This window comes from Tiliqua scincoides, chromosome 2 (genome assembly GCF_035046505.1).
Source record: "Tiliqua scincoides isolate rTilSci1 chromosome 2, rTilSci1.hap2, whole genome shotgun sequence".
Lineage (NCBI taxonomy): Eukaryota > Metazoa > Chordata > Lepidosauria > Squamata > Scincidae > Tiliqua > Tiliqua scincoides.
In genome coordinates, this window is record NC_089822.1 from 64,576,568 (window position 1) to 64,599,375 (window position 22,808).

Below are 22,808 nucleotides of genomic sequence, written 5' to 3' on the forward strand. Positions count from 1 at the left end.
ATTTCCCCCTACCTCTTGCATCTTCACAACAACCCTGTGGAAAAGCAGCCTAGGCAGGGCTGGCCTTAGGAGCTGCAAGGCAAGACAGCAAGAAGCGGCTGTGCAGGATTATACTAAGAATTCAGTTTTGATAAGGCAGTACCATTATTGGATTGAATCCAAGCCCTCTCTTGCACAGGCTTTGAAAGTTTGCCATGATCCACAAATGAGGCTTCATGATCCCACTGTGGTTCCAACCCACAAGTTGCAGTATACTGAACTACGGGATAAATACCAGGAATGACAGGTAATTTGCTAAGAGTAATCTTTCTCTTCCCCAAATATAAAGAAATGTTTAGACTTCTAGAAAAGACTAATCTTGTGACTAATCTTCCCCCACTAAAAGTACATATGGAGTGGTAGATCTTGAGCAGTTTTTTAAATACAGTTTTCTTTTTCCACATTCTTTGACAATCTAGGGGGAAAAGGAGGAAAGGAAAGAGGAAATGACAAGGATTCACCCTATATCTTCATAACACAGATACCATGATTCTACAATGGGATGTAACACAGTGCATAACCATGTCATGATAGAAACAGATTTTGAGCTAACCACAGGATTCCCAAATGGGATTCTTGCTCTTGCCCTCTGATCTTCTTCTACAAGTGTCTTCCAGCTTCCTATTAACTTGGCAATCATGGGTTTGCTAACCCATGGTGCCCAAGATAACATTAAATAATAATTAAAACCTGCCATGGCTTTAGTAATTTTCAGTTTCCCCGCCCCATACAGTATTTTTCCCAAAACCAAAACATTTTAAGGTCCAGCACAAGCATTAATCATAATGTGCAGTTTGGGCCTATACAGAGCATGATCCAGCCTTAGATAAGCACTTTTAAATTCTATCAATTTCTTTGGGATGACTCAATATGTGCTGAAATCTCTCCCAGTGAAATCAAGATACTTAAAAATGCTTGTTGGGGGGCTGGTGCCCATAATGAACATCAACACTGATATTAAAATATCATGCAAATTAAGCACAGCTGAGTATAAAAGCCCATCTTTTACTTGCTTCAGTCATTCAGTAATCATTTCAATGTCTGTACATGTTTAAAACAAAGAAAAAAATATACCAGCTTCAACATAACCAAGATGTTCATAGAATGGGCTACCTAAAGGGCAAAAAGAAAAAGAGATTGTTATTATGTCACTACTTTACAATGGAGAGTTATATTTTGCAGTTAAAACTTATTAATCTTTAAACAAGCAATGTCATATGGCATCCAATTCAGTGCTAAATTTTATAGACATTATAATCAATAAACTTCTTGTTTCCATTGAAATATAAAATGCCCTTGTTTGCTTCATAATAGAATGTGACCAACTAGGCCAATTATATTTCACAAGACAGTTTAATTTAACTTTTACATTAATATTCAAAGTAAGTATAATAACATTTAGAATTTATCCGGTGTCTTTGCAAATACATTTACTAAATAATCCACATTCATAAGTACAGAATTCACTTCTTCACCTGACCTGAGCAGGTTTGGCCCAAGAAGTTTTTAATATAATAACCAGTGATGTGGGCTTTCTGGAACATTTTCCAGAAAATTTTCCAATGCTCTAAATACGTTTGGATCTCACCTATCATGTTTATTTGACATGTACCGTATATTTAATAAATGAAACAAAAAAATTGACCCATTAATTGTATGTATTGCATAAGTATCTCAAAAGTTTTCTCACTGTGCTGCCTCTGAAGACATGAGGGGGAAGAAAGGAGCTCCCCGCTGTTGATGGAGTGGGTAAAGGATATGGCGCGGGCACACTTTCTTTTTCTTTAACGGAAGCAAGAAGAAAGGCAAAGGAGACTCAAGGGGTCATTCTGAAACCTATCTTCATTGCAGTAGTTCTCACAAAGATAACTCCCCAAAACCCCTCCATCATTTTTCTTCCTGGTTGAAGGAGGGGGAGGGGGGAAAACCCCATGCAGCACTTTTGAAACTCACTCTGCTGCCACAACAACAAACACAGAAGGAAGGAACTGCCCACTGCAGCTAGGCTAAGTAAAGTGTGTATTGGAGGCGTGAAGCCTGAGGGAAAGGGTGTCAGAGATGGGAGGCCTGACAAAACATTTATCAAACCTCAAAACAACTTGGTGAATGATTCCATTTTTAAACTATATTTTTTTCTATTTTGGGGGGAGGAAAGGTCAAATCATTGTTTATATATAGAGAGGTGGCTCTCAACCTGCTTGGTCATCTCTCACACTGTAATACATTTACCTACTTCAATAGTTTAACTTTCACTTTTGGCACAAGGGCACCTTCAGTTTCACTGTCATTATCCGCAGAAACACCTGCATTACTTATTAGTTCCAGTTAAATTGACACAAATCTGATTCACCGCTGCTTGAAGCACATACAATTTTGCTAAAGGAGATTCTATCAACTCATCTATGAACCAAGGTAACATCTGTCTCCATCCTCTTCACTACTTGTGTTTGCAACGGATTCTCCAGCAAAAGATTTTGAGAAATAGACGCAAGCTTAGAAAGTTTGTTCATTTGTCAGTCTATGGGCACAATCCTAACCAGGTCTACTCAGAAGTAAGTCCTATTTTGTTCAACAGGCTTACTCTCAGGAAAGTGTGGTTAGGATTGCAGCTTATACCTCTTTTGTTTGACTGAGTTAAAAACCATCCACTTCTGTTCAACTGTAGCCACTGTTGGAGGAATGCATAGGATTCTTAATGCTGTTCTGGAAAACTGGGAGTTTTGCTAGCTCATCTGCCTGGGGAGAGGATTTTTCTGTAGATAAATTTAGCAAGGGAAAATTTTCTGTTTTCAAAATTTCCTGTTTCACATCACTAATAATAACCTGCACCTATTCTGCAAGGGGAAAAATGCATTGTCAAGTGGAAGGATTACACTGAACTCAATTTGTTATTTAATATGTACCTTTGAGTGTGTGTGTGCTGGACCACAAGCTGAATTTTCAAAGGCAGGAAGACAGTTTGGGCACATACAAATCCAAAGTATCCATCAAGAAACAGGCTGTGAACCAATGGCTATTTCTACAGAACAATGGAAATTTTTTCTGCCTTTCCACTACAGGAAAATATTAGAAAAGAAAGGGTCCTGCATCTATATATTTTAAAAAACACGCTTAAAAAATACTTCAGCTGACGCAAAGTGTGTATGTAATATTTTGTTTTAATGGTATGATGTACTATACATTTTACTAATTGCTAACAAAATGCCTTTCATTATGGGGTGAAGAGAAAGCCCATATATGATCAGGTGGCTGTGAGCTTGCTTGTGAAACTCTGTGATGCCTACCTGTATGATCTGTCTCATCTGAGGGTGGAAACCAGCCGTCCATGATCAACTCTGTGGAGGAAGAGCTCTGTGAGCTTGCTTATGAGCTGCTATGGAGCCTACCTATAATAGCTGTCTCATCTGGGCTTGGAAAGTGATGTGGCCCTGCAAACTTTAAAAACCAGCAGCCCAGGATTCATTCTGTGACTGAAAGGAAGACCTCTGTGAGCTTGTATGTGAGGCACTGTAGTGTCTACCTGTAACTTCAGATCTGTTTCACCTTTCAGGGTTCTAAAATTTCATTCAAAAACCATAACAAAAGTTGGACATAAAGCATCAATAAATGTATATAAAAGAGAAAGATCTCTGTTGGTGATGCTCTCACTTGACAGAGAAAAGGCGTTGATAATCTGTATGGAGTCTAAATCTTAAATTTCTTGAAACACATTGATCTAGTATGGATTTCCTCTGGTTGGTAGGGGCACCCTCTCAGAATCCTACTGCATTTGTAAAGGTCAACAGCTATAAATTAGATGACTTTCTTATAAAATGTGGAATAAGGAAAAAGGGTCCCCCTTTTTAACCTCATTGTCCATGATTTTAATAGAATCCTTAGCAGAGATCTTTAAGGAAGGACCCCAAAATGAATGGGACTGAGTCAGGCAAAGAGCCTATTTTCTATTTGAATCTGCCTATATTCTAATGATGCTGTTTTGTATACAACAGATCCAAAGGAAGCTTTGCCTTCACAGAAACTTCTGGAGTTATATGGTGTGGTGTCTGCCTTTAAGATTAACTATAATAAATCAGAAAATTTACCTTTAAATATCCCCATCTCCACCCAACGAGAGTCATCTGAGAAATACAAATATAAATGGATAAATGGCCCTTGGAAACATTTAGGAGCTCTCATCACACCCAATCATGGCAACTTATTTCAAAATCAGTATACCAAATTAGTGTCATCAATTAGGTTGATATTGTAAAGTGGTATAGCTTACATTTATCATGACCCCTGAGTTTACCAATGATCAAAATGCCAGTTCTTCCAAAACTTTTCTTTTTCAAGCATTTTCTATTATTATACCTCCTAAAACAATCACACAATGCCAAAAAAAATGCTATAAAATATTATCTGGGCAGATTTTTAAAAAACTATAATTGCATCAACCAAAATCAATGCCAGTGATTAATGCAGAACCTACAGTGCAATCCTTTGCATGCCTACTTAGAAGTAAATCCCTCTGAGTTCAGTGGGACCTTACTCCCAGGTAAATGTGCATAGGATTTCAGTCTTAATGTCCTAGATTAACCTATGAAGCATCTCAATTAAGACAGGTATTATCTCTTGTACAAACACCATCTCAGCCCAAATGGATGAGTATAGAACACTGCTATATTGCAGCTTACATACTCAAATAGTATGGCAAGAAAATTCATCAAGACCAGAACTGATACAGAGTAGCCCATTTCTTCTCTCTACACTGGCATCATGGGACAAACAGAAACAAGTGTTGGCTCCTAAAATACCAATAGCATCTTGGCTCAAAATACTTTGTACTGCACTAGGTCTTGAACCTCAATCCTTCAATACATGAAATTCACGTATTTTGTGATGTGTATCACATCAGGGGCTTTTTACTCAAAGCAGACATATAAAATATAAATAAACTACTCTCCCATTATTTGAGTAACTTAGGTACAACATCTTATCCAAAGCTACCAATTTTGAGTCAATTTTAGCTGACTACAGGTGTGCCCCAATATCTGCAGGTGTTTCATTCCAGAACCTCTTGCAAATACCTGAATTCATGGATATGGGGCAATCCCCACCCTCCAGAGGTGAGGGGAGCTGCACTCCCCTCACCTCCAGAGGGTGTTCTGAACCCCACAGAGGCCACGCACCTCTACCTGAAGCCTCTGCGGGTTTCAAAGGGAAGCCCTCTAGAAGCCTGAAGCCTCTGTGGACTGTGGCAGAGGGGAAAAAGTTACTTTCGGTTTTATCATAAAACCGGAAGTGATGTTTTTCATTGCCTTAAAAAGCATCCTGAGGCCCAGGGAGAGCTTCCCCAGACTTCATTATGCCTTATAAGGCAATAAAAATGTCACTTCTGTTTTTACAATAAAACTGGAGGTAACATTTTTTTCTCTGCCTTTCTGATGCTCTCAGAGGCTGCAGGTTGACATGCACAGCCTCTGTGTGGCTCAGAACACCCTCTGGAGATGGAAGGAGAGCAGCCCCTCGTCTCCAGAGGGGGTGCAGGGGAGGCGGATTTGATCCAAGGTTAACTGAAACCACATTTATGGGGGGCCCTGTATACTTAAATATATTTTAAAGGGACGGTTTCATACTTTTCTAAACTTCTTAGCTTTGTAACATAGGTAGAGGCTGCAATTCTATGCACACTTTCCTGGACATAAGCCCCACTGAATTCAATGGGGCTTACTTACGAGCAGGTGGGCACTGGATTTTTTCCCCACCATAGCATGAAATCACGGCAAAACAGGCTGCACTACATGCAATGTTTGGGGCAGGGGGCTAATCAGGAGGCTTGGGAGAGGTAAGGGAAAATATTTTCCCTTCCCTCCCCAGTTGCCAATGGGCTCACAGTCTTCCTTTCCATACATTTTCTACATTCCTTTACTAAGCAATTCACTGTTAAGATCCTTACAAGATGATATAAAACTCTTGCCACTCAGCACCCTATTACATCAAATTATTATCTTCACTGGATAAACAGTGGCACTACAGGGTCATACCATCATCGAATAATTTGGGGCTCAAAATAATCAATATATAAAGACTGCTACTAAGTACATTATTAAATTGGATCTTATGGAATCTATTTTAAATAAACTTAGGTTGCAATCCTATACACGCTTTCCTGAGAGTAAACCTCATTGAATTTAATAGGGCTTACTTGTGAACAGTATTCCCTTTAAGGTGCATGGCAGTGCAGCCGCACACTTCCCAACCAAGGCCTGCAGAGTTTGGAAACCCAGAAGTTCAGTGCTAACGTGATGATGACATAGCCAAACATCTAAAGGCAGCATTATGCCTCACTGCTATGCTATTCAGCTGCTAAAGAGATCCGTGCACCAGCAAGGATTTCTTAGAAAACAGCGCTTGTGAGTAGACCTACACAGGACTGCAGAGATAGAAAAATAATATATCCCATCCATAAGATTTGGAGCCCAATCTTATGCATATCTATGCAGAAGTAAGTTGCATGATAGTTAATGGGACTTACTCCCAGATAAGTGTGGCTAGAATTGCAGCCTTAATCTCTTCCCTTCCAGCATCTACTAAATTTCTAATAGCAGCGAGATAGAAGTGAACAAAACATCTATATCAGACTGGCTTGAAAAAAATCTAGGAGATTATGGTGCTTGAACAAATTTCAACTTGAATCAAATGCAATATGAACACCAAATAGAAACATGATTTGTTTGGAGAAATGGCTACCTTTCATTAATTTCACAGATTCAAGAAAAGATACATATACGAGAGCAGAGCATTTCAGTTGTATATATATTTTGTAATCTCCAAGTGTTGGAATTGCTTGTTGGTCACCTCTCTCAGAATTAAAAGTCGGATGAAAATTGTATCTCCTTTTTGTGAAGCATGATAGATGAATGAAACAATGCAAAGCTATGTTATATTTTCTTGTTGAAAAAAAAAATTTAAAATTATAAATAAAGAAATTTAAAAACCCAGTAGCAAATGGAAGCTGCCGAAGTGTGTGGCTAAAGGGCATCATCACCCGTTTGGTATCAGTGGAGCCCTTGGGGGTCGATTATCACACTCTGTAAGTTAGGAGAGAGAGATCCATCAAAAGTTGACCATATCCACCTGCCCCTGCCCAGGACCATGCCCCACCAGCCTACGTAAAGGAGTTTGCGGACTTGCACCTTCCTCTCAGGCCTCTAACATGAACTGAAGGAAGCTTTCAGCAGCAAGAATAGGGCCATTCCAGCCAGCAGCCAAAAACAACCTGGTCTTAATACTTTGGTTTTTGATCTTCTTTGAGATTTTAAAGCTTCAGGCTATTCCCATAAGAGCTTACAAGGAGAGGCTGGTAAATTGCCCAAAAGCTGAGAAGAGGAATCATGACACGAGGCATGGACATGAAATAGGTTTGCCTGCCTCCTCACTTGAAAGAGTCGGTCCATCAACTTCTTACTAGTTAGTCCCAATATCTTGGACTGAATGGTTTGGGAAAGAAGAAATATTCTTCTAATATTTCTATTTTTCTTCTAATATATTCATCTAATATTTCTAATTTCTAAGATCTAAGCCTTCAGATCTCTGGAGCTTAAGTAAGGTTACTTTTGGGACACAAGTCTTTTCCATTTCAGACATATACCCCAAGATATGTTTAAATGCATTGGGGAGCACTTGGAAAGCACAGGAAACCTCACGACTGTGCTTGCTTTGGAAGGCGAGCAGGTTTTTTAAAACTTTATTTAAACTTTAAAAATTTTCAGTTTTTAAAAACTTTTACTTCTTGTAATAGTTTTGGCAATATTGGCTATTGTTCTCTCTAAACCATTTTAAACAGAACGCCACGTCAAAAATTTAAAGAAGGCATCTCCTTCAGAACTTAAACTTTGACGTTGAACCAACTTCTCCAAAGTCACCTTAGCTACAGCCCAATTATAACGGGATCCCTTCACAGCAATGCATCAGTGCAGGTTATTAATGAATATTTATCCTCCTTTCTAATTATATAAGCATATATAATCATTCCATCTTTTTGCAAACATGGTGGCCCCATGCCCACAAAAGAGCAGAGAATTTGGGGAAATCACAGACAACATATTGGTCTCTGTACATGTAGAAAATTCCCCATGTATGAAGAAAAATATTACATTGTAAATTGTAAAAAAAAAAAGGAGACTCAAAACTCCTCTTGAAAAGGTCTGCTCATGTACAAAGCCCTCCAGTAGGAATAAAACACAAGAAGGAATAAAAGAATGGTAAACTTATGTGACGAGATTAAGCTTATAGAAGCCACTTTCTTTCCCCCACCATCAAAGAAATAAATGGAACTCTTGCACACAATGCAGGGGGAGAAAATAACATCCCCTCCCCAAACATCTCCTACTATAATGCTCAGAGTTGTGGGCTGGCTGTGCTTGATAAAACATGGAGAAGGCGTTAAAACGCCCTTCACCATACCATAGCACTGAAGCTGAGGTTGTCTGAGTAGACTGCTGAGCATCCAACAGAGTTTCCAACTCTCTTCTCCAATGAGGAGAGAGGAAAGTGGGCAGTATAGCAGAAGACTTGTTCTCGGGGCAGGGAGGTCATATGAGAAGCTGCAGAGAGGATGATGCTAGTGAATGGTTACTTCACTTCTCTCCCTTTCACTAAATCAATCTGTGGTGCCTAAAAGGGGACAGGAGCTCTGAGAGGCAGAAGTAGAATTCGTGACGAAAGGGGAGAGTGATCCACTGAACTCCCCATTCCAGAAATCTTCCAGTAACTATTATGTTTTCTGAAAAGTAGGAAGAATGTGATCTTGTATTTATAGCTAACTTATATTAAGCTATACAACAATTAAATAAAATTACACTCAAGTTTAAAAGATGCTTAGAAAAGATTTGGAAGATTGCCGAACTGTCCAAATTCACTAATATGATTATACAGAAAAACTTTATTGAGAATTAATCACTCTTTATACTGAAGAGTCTTTCATTATATGGAATGAAAATTTTGATAATATGGAACATTTTGTATTATTCCATATCATATGTATATAATTATATTGTAGATATTTTTAAATTATACTTTCCAAAGATAAGGAGTGAATGGTAGGCACCTATTTATATAGGAAAAAATAAAAGTTTCTATTCTGGAGCAACTTTGGAGTAATCGCTAAACCTGCTACCAATGACTTTCCATGTGAGTCTGTATTTATGTGTGAGAAAGAATGAGAGATTTTCAGCCCAATTCTAATTAAGAGTTTCAGCAGCAACAGCTGTTGCAAAATGCGACACACCAGTCAGTGTAACTGGGCTGCCACAGCAATCAACAAGCAGCCACAGCCGTGGACCAGAGAAAGAGCCCTGGCACTGGTAAGACAGTGCTGGGGGCAAGTGGAAGGTGGGCAGAATGGGGTGGGGGGGACGTGTGAAGTGGAGAACAGGGTGAATGCAGATTGAGTGTAGGAAGGGGGAAATATTAGCTGCAGTAGTGCCGTTGATATCCCACCCACTTTCCACACTCAGTCTGCCTTCCTGGATCCACTTGGACTTGTATCAGCAAAGTGGCTGGCACAGGTTCAAGGACACCAATTTGGGAGGCAGATGCTTACCTCCAGGCAAGGGAATAAACGTTCTCTTACCTGGAGGAGACCCTGGGGACCTGAAACTCCTCCATGGGATGCAGTGCACATTCTGGTGGTGTGGCTGCATTAGTGTGAGGAATTTTTGGCAGGATGGGCTGTTTTGTTCCATTCCCAACAGTACTTCAACCTGTTTACACTATCCCATTAAAATCAATGAGAGCCACTGACAACCAAGCCCAATCCTATCTGCCCTGTAGTCCCACTGCTTTATCTACATAGCCCTAATCTGGTTCCCTGTCTTAATCACAGGGAATAGATAACATAAAGCTATCAAATAGACAGAACAAATGTGTCAAATAGACAGAAGACTGTTACTAGCTGTTACATAGAGATGCAGATAGCATTATATTAGCCTATATTCGCCCATATTGTATTAGGAAGCCCTAATAGTATCACTTATAAGGGAGTTTTATTTTTTGCATTCCAATCCAAACTTGGTGTAAAAATGGAATGACTACTTCAGAATAATGTATTATATGGTGCTCTGCAGAGTTCTAATGACAGTTAGCATTTTTAACCTGCACCATCCATCTTAGAGATCACATTTTAGGACTATGATTCTTGATTGTATTTAATAATGTGAATAATGATTCACAGTGACAACACAAATATAGCCATCAGAGTTATTATGGGGCTCCAAGACTAAACTGTGCTTATGTTAAATAGCAACAAAATCATAGTTATCCTGCATATGCCTGATCTCAGAAGCTAAGCAGGGTCAGGCCTGGTTAGTACTTGGATGGGAGACCACCTGGGAATACTGGGTGCTATAGGCTTATACCATAGTCTTAAGACTGAAGGTTGCCAACCATTTTTCATAACCAACCATTTTTCATAAATATGATCACAGGATCAATACAATTTTGTCTCTTACTGTTGTTGTTATTTCTGAGGGATGAAGGCCAACAGAAATGCTACACATGAATCTTAATGCAAACCAAGCTCTAAATGAGCCTTGCTTCAGCTCAAACCAGCACAAGCAAGTTTCTATTTACCCACTTGTAGGCATCTGGCCCAAGCTGTTCCAAGATGCAAGAGTTCTCAGACCTTTAACAACATGGTTTTCAGTCTCCACGTAATCCCAGAGATGATTACTGGAAAAACAGAGCCCTTCAATAGGCTTTAAAATGATCAGAGAAGGAACACTACGTACAAAGAGTGGACACTTTCGATATGACCAACCCCCTGCAGTTCTCCTTTGCCTGCAACACTTTAAGCCCATTTCTACTACAGTATAAATACAGAAAAAATATTAATACTTTAGTAGATTTTTACTAAAGGAAAATTTAGATAATAACTACTGTATATGAAGCAATAAGATGATGGGGAACAAGTTACACGATAAAACACAGAAACCACAGCTAGAGGCACAAGGTTAACTTTTGGCTAACAAACAAAAGCTTTGGAGACTATGGCTCACCTCTTTTCATACTTACCTGTGAATAAAACTCCTTGAACACATTGGAACTTCTAAACATGCTTAGGATTATGGTATAACAGTGCAAGTATTTGCAAATCTACTCTGAAGTAAGCCCCACTGAGCTGCATGGGACTTACTTCCAAGTAAATGTGAACAGGATTTTGGCCTATACTCATGTACCTGGAAGTAAGTCCATTAAACTCAATGGAGCTTATATCTCATTAGACTTGTATAGCATTGTTCTGCATGGTTATTTCACGCAGAAATAAACATGCTGTGTGTGCCATGTTCATTAGGAGCTGCCCTGCTGAAGTGCGAGACAAACTAAGGCTTTTTGATAATGTATAGTTTTATCCACATTCAACCAACATAATTTCCCTTCCCTCTCATGCGTTGTTCCAAAGGGGTTCCTTACCTTTCCTGAGATGTGTTTCCCCAACTAATTTGAAAACCTCACTAGTTTTAACCTTATAGCAAGCTACCCCATTTAGCTATCATAAAGAGCTGGAGAAAACGTGGGTTGTTACTGGTCTGAAGCTCTCTGGGGTGATCTAAGCAATGTTATAAGTACATTGTATTGTGGTAGTCTACCACTTCTACACCTGTGTTTAATGTCACCTCTTTCCACAAAAGATTAACAAAACAAAACAAAAATTCCTTCACTGTCTTGAATTTCCTACAGTTTACAATTTTGATTTAATTTGATTTTGGAAAAAAAGAAATAGAAGAAGTGATTATGCAATTGGCATCACAGAAGACAGTGCCTGGATTTAACTAAAATCAGATGTAGGTGAAATTAAATGTACTGTAAGAAGCTGAAACGTAATATCTGAATATGATGCAGACCAAAGTGTTTGCTCACAGAAAAATAAAGTCACTCTGAGTTGAGAAAGTGATGGGAAAGCCATGCAAAGTAATAATGGAATATGTAAGCATGACACATCCTCCCACTGCAAAGTTTCGCGTATGGGGAGATACGCAGAGGCCGCTTCTGAGTAATAATGAGGAAGGCAGGGAGGCCTGAGTGAAGTGAACCATCAATGTAGTGATCTACCCATCCCTCTTCTCCTGAGGGTCTTACAAGTCAAGAAAAGAACAAACAAGCTATTCCAGTGCAGGACAATAGTCCTCAGTGCCAAATTAGACATGACATTTACAGCAGTATTAGCTCTGATGGGTTTAGTTTTAGTCAATTGCAGTTTAGTCAATAGCAGTCAGACTAAGACACCTGAGAGGTCAGGACAGAGGCAGAGAAGAAGTGTCTTTAAGGCTATCCCCAATCACAGTCCCAAATTGTATAGACCCCTAGTCGGATTGCTATTTATCCTTATGATTAAATGGAAATGGTTAAAAACCCTCTCCCTCCACCCAATCTGCAGGGCCTATCAAGCTGTTATTCACTTAAAGAAATACTTAGCCTGTCAGGGTCAATAACATTTTAAATGTCGTATGTACTTTGGCTCTCATTTAGTAGCATCCACAACTTAAAAACACTTGGCTGCAGCACACCTTTTAATTAATATCTGATACCTCAGAGATAAATTCAATGACAACCTCCACTCCACAAAACACACACACACACACACACACACTCTGATAGGTTTGAAGTAAAAGTAAAGAAATGTGAAATGAAACAACTGCTGGCCTCAACAAGCAGTACACTACCCTTTATTTTGCACTATAATGTGTAATAAAAATAGGAAATAGGGCATTTTAAATTATTATTTTATGAACAGATATTCAATTACTAACTTAATGAGACCAAGCAGTACCAGTTTATGTCATGAGCAAAGTTAAGATAACCATGCTGGGTATACCAAGGGAATGGTTTCTTCACATTTGCGTTACTTTGCTTTTCAGTATTTAAATAATCCTGACCCTATGGATCATGCACTCACAGCCCAATCCTATCCTTGTGATGTAACGGTGGATCTCGCGAGCTACCATCACATCACAAGGACCATCACCTGAGTGGCTCTGACGAAGGCAGGCTTGCTACCAAAGATGCAGAAGCTGGTAAGCCACGTGACACCAGCAGTGGGCAGCCAAGCACCCACCGGAGTAGATTAGGTGGCAGTGAGGGTGGATTGCGGTGGGAATCAGGCCAGGGTCAAATTTGGACAGATCTTGAGGCAGTGACAGCATCTCAGGATCCAGAGCCCCCACCCTGGGCCCAACAGGCCCCCTTGGGCAGAAAAGATTTACTCCAAAACAAATCTTGTGTAGATATGAGTAGGCCCGTTGGGGACCAGGGAGCGGTAGGAAGGTAAATAAAAAATGTCTTACCTCTCCTTTGCTGCCTGGTCCCTTGCCAGCCCATAGCATGCAGTGTGTATTGGATCAGTAGCGCTACACACTGCAAACCAGCCCAAGATAGAATTGGACTGTCAATGGTATAACAAAACACAGTCCAATCTTACCCTGAGCATGCAGCAGAGTTGCTGCAGCTTCATTCTACAGGCCAACCAGGGATCAGGTAGTGATGGAGAGATAAGTAAAAAAAAACCTTTTACTTACATACACTGCCACTCCCTTGTCCCCACTGGGCTTACTCTTTGGCTGGTGTGAACTTGAGTGATTCCAAGGGGGCAAGTTGAGCCCAAGCTGAGAGCTCAGGACATTAACGGTGCCACCAATATCTGTCCCCAGCCTACCTCTGACATGCCCCCGGTCAGTCTCAATCCCCACCCTCTGTAAGTCCTCCTTGGAAGGCGCTGGAAGCCACCTCTGCCAACTTATCTGCTCCAACTGGGGCTCTGGAGATAATTGGCACATGTCCACGACTGCCAGCTGTCCACACTGTCCACACTGTCACAGCAGTTACCCCACCAGTGACTCAGGCCTTGTGCCAATGGAGCGCAAGTTCTGTCAGTACAAGGCCCAAATAGGATTGGGCTATTAATAGAACATTTTTTCCTAGCAGGGAGTGGCTGAATGTTTAGTTTAACTTTCAGTAACATCATAAAACAAACAGAAAAGATTAGCTATTGCTTTAGTGCTATATAATTAATGCTTTAATTAAATACAGTATAAATATACTTACTACCTCCAGGATCTTCCATGAAGTGTGCAGAAATGCTTGCTTCATCTTTCCCAAACTGGTTCTGTGCCACCAAGGTATAATCACCATTGTTCACATGAGTAGGGTTGTCCAACTGAAGGCAGCCATGGTATTCAGTCTGATTGATAGCATGTATTTTAGTGCAGATATAGTCCGACTCATTCAGTTTAACCCCGTCATGCAACCACGTCAGGATAGGTTGCGGGTTTCCTCTCACGCTGAACGGAATACACCAGTGGTGGTCCGGGTATGGAATTTCAAGAAATGTGATATTTGGTGCAACTACATGAAGAACAGTAAGAGTGAAATCAGTACTCCATATATTCTCCTCTTTGCAAATTAATCAGCTTGTTTTAAATAATTAAGACTAAGGATCTGGTAACTCAAATTGGTCTTTTCCAGTTATCAATTAATACGGAATTTTGTAGAGGAAGCTACAATAAATAATAAATTATGCTTTTCTTTCCCCCTTTTTCCAGACTAAACTTGTTTATATCCTCCAGGCACTGAGTAGTCTCACCCTCAACCTCTCATGCTCTACAGTGTGAGGCTGTAGGCTTCCACACCACAGTGGGGTATGTGCAGCATGCCTCAGGGCAGAACAAGTGCCTCAGTCAAAATTTTTATATGGTGTTGCGATTGTTCAGCTCCATATGTGACTCTGGGAACTGACTACTTGCCAGGATAGTTTGAACCTTTGCTGGGACAGAAAGATTAAAGATGCTCCAAAGAAAAAAAAACTGATTCATATAACACTTATGGCCCAAACCTATCCAACGTTCCAGCGCTGATGCAGCCATGCCAATTGGGGCTTGTTCCCTCAGGGCTGCATTGTCACTAGACGTCTGGATACGATTGGGCACTTACGCTGCAATCCTATCCTCACTTTCCTAAGGGCGAGCCCCAATGAACAAAGTGAAACTTCCAAGCAAATATGCAAAGGGTTGCACTGGAGCACTTAGCTTGTGCATCGAGGAAGGGCTTTCTTCCCTTTTCATGACTTTGTAAATTCTACCTTTAATACAGTTGACAATTACTTACAACTACTTTTCTAAATCCACTCTGCCAGAAATGTTACTTTGGCAAATTTTCTGTGTACAGTACTAATTGTTTAGAACAGAAGTTGACAAAACTTGAAGCTACACTTCTAAAATAAAATGCTACATAGTTCTTTCTCAAAGCTGATTTGTGCATGGACTCAGAAATAAATCAGTGGGAAACATATAATTTATCTTATGTCTGAGAAAAGAGCAATTGGCCACCATTATTTAATTCTCTACCATAAACTATGAAGTTGGGCTATGATCAAAAACACACACTTGTAGTGAACATTAAGGTACAATTCCAAATATGTTGCTCAGAGGTCTCACATACATAGCGAAACCCATAGCAAGCTCCAGGGAAGATAAAAGGGGGGGTGCAAAGAAAGGGGTGATAATGATGACCTTAAATACATTTATTTACACCAATCAAGACAAACAAATGTATTTCTGCTCAGTGTTAATTCACTCTTTGTGGGTTTTTTGGAGAAGACTCAGCAGAAATTCGAATATTATTTGTATCATTTGCCAATGATTATCTGCAGTTAAAATTTTACATAAATCTATTTACATACAGAACACGGTGAGGTCAACAGAGGCTTGGTCTTCGCCCACACTGTTTTCTGCTACACAAGAAATCTGCACACCACTGTCATTGGATGAGACATTCTTTATTGTTAGTGAAGCTGGGTTCGTGGATGTATTACTCTACAACAAAAACAAAAAGAAATAAATGGGTTAGGAAAGTAGTTCTGTTGAAAGATTGCTCGATTGTGGCATATGCTAAGAAATATGTTTAACCTTAAATGTACAAATCACTTTCTTTAATACTATTATTATTATTATTATTATTATTATTATTATTATTAACAGTATTTATATACCGCTTTTCAACTAAAAGTTCACAAAGCGGTTTACAGAGAAAAATCAAATAACTAAATGGCTCCCTGTCCCAAAAGGGCTCACAATCTAAAGAGATGCAAATGAATACCAGCAGACAGCCACTAGAACAGACAGTGCTGGGGTGAGGTGGGCCAGTTACTCTCCCCCTGCTAAAAAAGGAGCACCCACTTGAAAAAGTGCCTCTTACCCAATTAGCAGGGGTAAATAAACTGTACATCACTTGAATAGCTATATTTGCATCTCTGGTAATGTATTCTATTTTTCATGGAATAAACTTGCTGCCTGAGAGATAGGATCACAAAAAAGGGAGCTGAAGCATACCAAACATTAACACTCTTTTGATTGAAGGCAATCAGTCAACATACACTTTGTGAACAGAGACATCCTGCCCCCTCATTTAACAGCCACTCCACACTTCTGGTATGTGTGAGCCTACTACAAGACAGCAGGACGCACAACAGTAGAAACTGAGAGCCCAATCCTGGGCTCGGCACGCCGGCTCACCGCTGATGCGCACTGTCACAAACGGGTTGCAAGGCACGTTTGCGAGGCTTACCACCGGGAGGGCACCAGTGATAGCCAGTGCCTCCCAGCTAGCACCAGGCAGGTGCCTGAGCCCCACCGCTTGTCAGTCACACAGGCTGCCGAGCAGCAGTAAGGTAAGCGGAGGCATGGGGGAAGGGGGGAAGGAGGCGTTCCGGGGAGGGGGGAGAGGGGCAGAGGGCGGGGAGGAGGCGTGCCAGGAGAGGGAGCGGAAGGAGGGAGGTAGGACGGGTGGAGCTCTGCTTCACCAGATCCTGAGCGTTCATGTGGGGATCGCCACCTGACACAACACTTTTACCTCACCGCCAAATCAAGGAGCCCCACTGCAGGGTTACTTCCCTTACCCGGGGGAATGAAAGTCCCCTTCTCCTAAGATGCCGCCCGCAGCTGCCCGAGCACGCAGGATGCCGCCAAAGCTGCGCACCCCAGGAGCTCAGGATTGGGCTCTAAGTAGGACCCAGAGATGGTAGTTAGAAACTAGAGTTTGTGTATATGATCACTCAATTTTAACATTATACCATCTCTGTTGGTTGATTCCATTTAGGGCAATTTTGGGCTAATTCTCCCTCCTCCCCTCCCCCACACACACTGTCCACAAACAGAAGAGAAATTACCAGCTCAGGAAAAGGTAATAATTCCACCTTGCTGCTCACAACTTTGTTGAACAGCCCAATCCTATGAATGTCTACTGTGGAATAAGTCCCATTATAGGCAATAAGGCTTACTCCCAGGAAAGTGGGAATAGGATTGCAGCCTAAGCCACCCACGTGTGACTTTCCAAGTCATGGGACCACACTGACTTCAGGATCTTAACTCTGAATACAAATGTCAAAATAATAAATACACAAACTTCCATTATTCCTGGGTTTCTTATCATGCTCCCTTTTACTCTATAGGCAAAAACTACAACCTTCTGTGCCCTCCTTCCTTCAACTTTAGTAAATCCTATTTTCATGAACTTCCACAGTTAAGGTTCTCATCCAAGATATCTCCTAACCAAGATAATCTTTTAAGAACCACTCCTGCTGAATGTCATACCACATCTTAATACTACTATTACTGCTGTCGCTTTTCCTATTGATCCTGCTAACTTGGGCTGCAAATTGGGGGATCAGGAGTCACCACTGTTTAAAGAATGGATCTGAGAAACACAGCAACTTCTGGGGGTGGGAATGTAAAATCTTTTTAGGACAGAAGCCTTGTGGTGTGGGGGAAGGAGAACAGAAATTAGTGCAAAGAGGAACCATAGCTCAGTGGCAGACAACATACTTTCAACACAGATGGTTCATGCAGATTGATAATGCCGACCACACCTAGATGCACATTGCATAGTTATGTTCATCTGATTATTGAACTGGCTGAATGTCTTTTTTGTTACAGATGTGCCCTCCTATCTGGAGTGTGTCCACAACTACAGCTGGATTTATGTCAACAACTTTCTCTTGGTTTTACGCCTTTTCTAGTTCTTCTTCCCTAAGCATGAAATAAACTTCATGAACTTATCTATCAAGGAGCTGCTCTTTTCTCTGCTAACTTGAAATCCTCCTATCATAAATTATTCCAAATTCTGACCAAATTACTCTATTTCAGGACACTATGAGTGTCCATTGGTTCATGCTTGAATGAGAAGAGAATACTTTAAAAATAAGGAAAGAGCAAACCAGAGGTTCCCAAACTGGGGCATGGCTGGGGCACCCTTATCTGAGTTCCTCTACCCCATTAAGGTGTGTTGAGAGGAGAATGCAGCGATGCAATCCCCAGGATTGCATCACTGTCAGGGGGGCAGGGGCTTTCCTTTACCTACACAACAAAACAGAAGTGTCCCAGGGAGCCCCACGGACACCTCCACAGGGCTCCCTAACATGTGCAGAATGAAAAAAAGTGATCGTGATCCACTTCTGGTTTGCTATTGCAAAACCAGAAGTGGGTTGCGATTGCTTTTTCCATTCTCTACACATTGGGGAGCCCTGTGATAGCATCCACGGGCTCCCCCAGTCCCCAGGATGCTGCTGCTTCATTGGGTAAGTAAAGGAAAGCCCCCCCCCTCCCAGATAATGGCATGATCCTGAGGATCATGTTGCTGCATCCCCCTCTTCCCTGACAAGATTTATGTCAGGAGTTTTACTTGCAAGGAGTTTAACAATCCCTGGTGTAAACCATTAAGCAACTAACTAGAGCTGAAATTATCCTGGATACCTAAAATTTGATAGTAGCACTTGGGTCAAGCACCAGCATGTGAAACCTTCAGACAAATGCCAAGGGGTCTTGGCTGCCACTACCCCAGAAAGGCCCACCACTGATACCTGCGCTCTCCCTTATCAATTATCAATTGGTTCTGAGTGGTGAGAAGCTGGAGTATGTATGTCATTTCAGTCCTCCTAATACTCAGCTCTGACACAGTGCACCTTTTGCCATCATCCACTACGCAAAAGCAAGGAGAAGGCACCAAATGCAAGCTGGAACAAATGTACTATTTTAATTCCCCATTGCACAATCTCAACAAAATAACACTGTGTTGAGATTGGGCACTGAGAGAACTAAAATAGCAAGCATATTCTGCTTTCACTACCCTATCTTCCTGTTGCCACTATTTTTCCTGCCCCTCCTATCTCTCACTGCTGCTCTCAGTGCCATCCAGTAAGCCCAGAGGACCAACCCAAATGGGAGAGACCACAACCACCAATGTAGGAGGGGGCCCATTAGAGCCTTCAAACATAGAACTTGCTTTGCTGGCACCGAACTAGTTGCTGGCACTGGGGAATTAAATTTTTTTTAATCTCTCATAATATCCTTTGAAATATTAATTCTAATTAGCATTAGCTGCAAGGAAACTGGCATTCTTGCAAATATTCACACATCATATTTAAAATGCTTGCAATTGTTCCTAATAATTGTTTTTATTCAATTTTAGAAGTTGTCTGCAATGTTAAAACCACTTGCCAGGTACTGAATTATTTGGGACTATTCACCGAGGTTTTTATGCATATGCTTATATGGATTATTTAAATAGATCTTATTGTTTCACTTTTTTGTTCACTGTCTTGGGCGCTTTTGTTCTGAAAAAGTGGCATCAAAATGAGTTCTAGGACACTGTTTCAGTGGTTAAGTATATGTACGTTTGTGTAAGGTGTCAATAAACTACATTGCTTAAAATCAACTTTTTAAATTAATAATACTTATTATAGCATAGTGGCTAGGAACACCAAAGCTAATAATTACTATAAAGGTCAAGGAGCACTCTCAAGGGTTTGCAAGTCAAAGTAAAGATAAGGAGTTATTTTGCAGTTAGAGCAACACTGTGATTTAAACAAGGGTTTATATCAGGGATAAGAAATAGCCCCTGGGGCAACATAAAAACATTCTAGCCCAGGGCTTTGTCTGCACCTGCTGAAATTAACTCCTCTACACAATTGTTAAAGGATCAGGAGTCCTAAAGTTGAAAGACTGGCCACTCCAGCTCTAGCCATTTACTACCAAATTCTGCTATCTAATGCTTAATTTTACAAAAGTAGTTCCAAATTTTTGTCACTCTCAAAGTGATCCCTGGGACCATCCTGTGCAGTATGAACAACTGGCAGTTTTGGATCCACCCATCAATCAATCAAATCTTAATTACCAGCATAATAAAGTCACAGACCAGCATAGTTCTGCATCAGCATTTATATGTAAAGCTCAAGGGCAGGTTCTCCTGAAGAGGTCTTGGGGGCTTTGTATAACTCAATTGGTCCAACACACATCAGAATTTCAGATCCAGGAATTCCTGGCAAAATGTACATTCACTTTGCACTTCACAAATGACCTGATTTATTTGACACTGAGATGGTCCATGCAGGGAAAAACAAGAGATGAAAGTAGACCCAGAAGTGGCTAACTATTCCATGCATAATGGATGGGACACAAACCAAAACAATGTTTAACTGAAGCTATCATCTGAGTTATAGCAAAAAGAAAGACAACCAGAAAATGAATTATACTGATCTTAAGACAGAATTCTTACCTCATGTTTTGAAATAATATTGTTGAACACCCAAGATACAACTGGGGATGGAGTTCCAGTAGCATTGCAATACAATGTGACACTTTTTCCTTCCACAACAGTGAAGTTATGTGTGCTCAGCTTGACTGAAGGCAAGCCTGTGAAAAAAGAAGAGATACTTACGTGCACTGTCTTTACCACAAATACCACAGAAGCACTGCATACAACTCATACACTACACATGGACACCACAAAAACAGTGCAGAGAATTCAGGAGAGGCCCATATTCGCAGATCCCATATTCATGATTTCAGTTACCCACAGATCAGGTCCGCGCCCCCCCCAACACGCTCAGATCGCCTTGCCTCCAGAGGGTTTTCTGAGCCCAGCAGAGGACGCATGTGTCTGCCCATGGCCTGCAGGCTCAGAATGACTGTAGGCATTGAAAAAATTCTGCTTCCATTTTTTTGTGAAAACCAGAAGTAACGTTTTTAATGCCTTAAAAGATATAGGGAGGTCCGGGGAAGCCTATGCCTATAGTCATTCTGAGCCTGGCAGTGCCCCTTGCCTCCAGAGAGTGGGGAGCGTTCCTCCCATATCTGTGAATTCACGTATGCACAGGGGGTTCAGGAATGGAACCCCCACAGATACAGGGGCATGCCTATATTGGGTTAAGGTCTGAAGATACACATTGCACCAATTAATTCATAGAAAACACAGAGAAGTGGAGAAAGGGAGGAAGAGAATTGGCAATATGCTGCATTCTGTTTTTTGTACCATGTAAACAGGTTTTGTGAATATTCTAACTAGTAACTTTGAGCATGGCTCGGAAAGCAAGATGCCAACAACTCATTCAAAGACTTGTACAGTTGTTGTTTTTTTAATTCAGAACCAACAGAATTTACAGAGTATCACCAAACAAAAAGGAATTTCCAATGAGCTGCCTAACTTGTTCTGTAATGTCTCCAGTTGCGAGAAGATGGGAAAAGGTAGTTGGAGAAACAATACGCAAGCCTAGTCCTGATATTACTCTTTCAGTTTACTGAGTGCTCTATTGCTTCCTAGTGCAGAATGTGAAGTAAAAGTAGTCTCAATTTTGCATGCAGCCATAATGAACCCATGTGCACTGCGCGCACAGACAAATGAACGAACAAAATTACTGGGCACACAGATCTGAAGAACAATGTAGTAAATTATAGACAAAGATAACCACTGCATCCTTCAATCCTGCCTTTCATTAGCCATTCATTCCCTATAGGCTCCCATTCAAAGTATATGCCAAACTGCACTAATGACACAATTTCAGAGATAAATAGCATTCTGTAACTGAGTACTTCATTTCATAAGAAGTAGAAACACGTGCTAGCCATTGACTTGAAAATTCTTAACAAATGTAGGGACAAGAGGGTTTGAAAGAGCCAAAGAGATAAATCAAACTCTGAGAACAGCCACAATGCAGGTTCAGGAATACATCTTATGTAGTGCATCTGCACCTTTGTGGGGGGGGGGGGAAGAGTCTGAACCTATCCATAATGAGCCACATCCCAAAGAAAGAGAATCACAATCAGAATTCAGGTCCATTCAAACAATACCCCACTCCCCAATTATGAAATAGCCTTTTTATTTGTAGAAGCAGTACTACAGGATGAGATTGCAGTATGAAGGGAAACATCTGGAGAAATGGAAGTTCCTAGGAATTATAACACTTTTAAAAACCCCATTTTATAATGCGGTTTATGCTTAGCCTGACTATGTAAACTAACTTGACATTACAATCCGAACTGGCCGGTCTGCTGGCACAGCGGCTGCTGCACCAGTGGAAGGTGTTGCAAATGTGCTGTAAGGCACATTCCCACCGGGCAAGTAAGCAGAACCAGCAGAGCAGCCTACGTGGTCCTGCCAACACCGTATCCAGACTCACAACCACCAGTAAAGGTAAGATTTCCGCTGGGCAGTGGAGGGGCTGTGAGAGGATGAAACAGAGATGGGGAGGGGGTGTATCTGGGTGGGGGAGGGCAGAACAGGGGGCAGATCAGGCCCAGGAGGGGGGTGGGATAGACCTCTATCATATTCTAACCTCCGTCCCGTGCCTGACAGCCTTACATGGGGCTGCTTGGACTTCCACCAGCTAAATAGCTGGCGATAATCTGAGTAGTCCCCTAAGGGAGGTTGGGGTGTTACTGACAGTAAGAGGGGAAAATCCCCTTACC

At 41.0% G+C, this 22,808-nt stretch overlaps 1 protein-coding gene across 1 annotated transcript in view; it reads right to left on the minus strand.

Annotated features, from left to right (window-relative positions):
• The window catches only part of NTRK2 (neurotrophic receptor tyrosine kinase 2), a 177,160-nt gene that overhangs the window by 136,915 nt on the left and 17,437 nt on the right, over positions 1 to 22,808 (minus strand). The window contains exons 2-4 of the mRNA XM_066614976.1: positions 20,620 to 20,756; positions 15,752 to 15,884; positions 14,122 to 14,418 (exon numbers count right to left, since the gene is read on the minus strand). Coding sequence (XP_066471073.1) covers positions 14,122 to 14,418; positions 15,752 to 15,884; positions 20,620 to 20,756 — 567 coding nt within the window. The remainder of the gene's footprint in view (positions 1 to 14,121; positions 14,419 to 15,751; positions 15,885 to 20,619; positions 20,757 to 22,808) is intronic.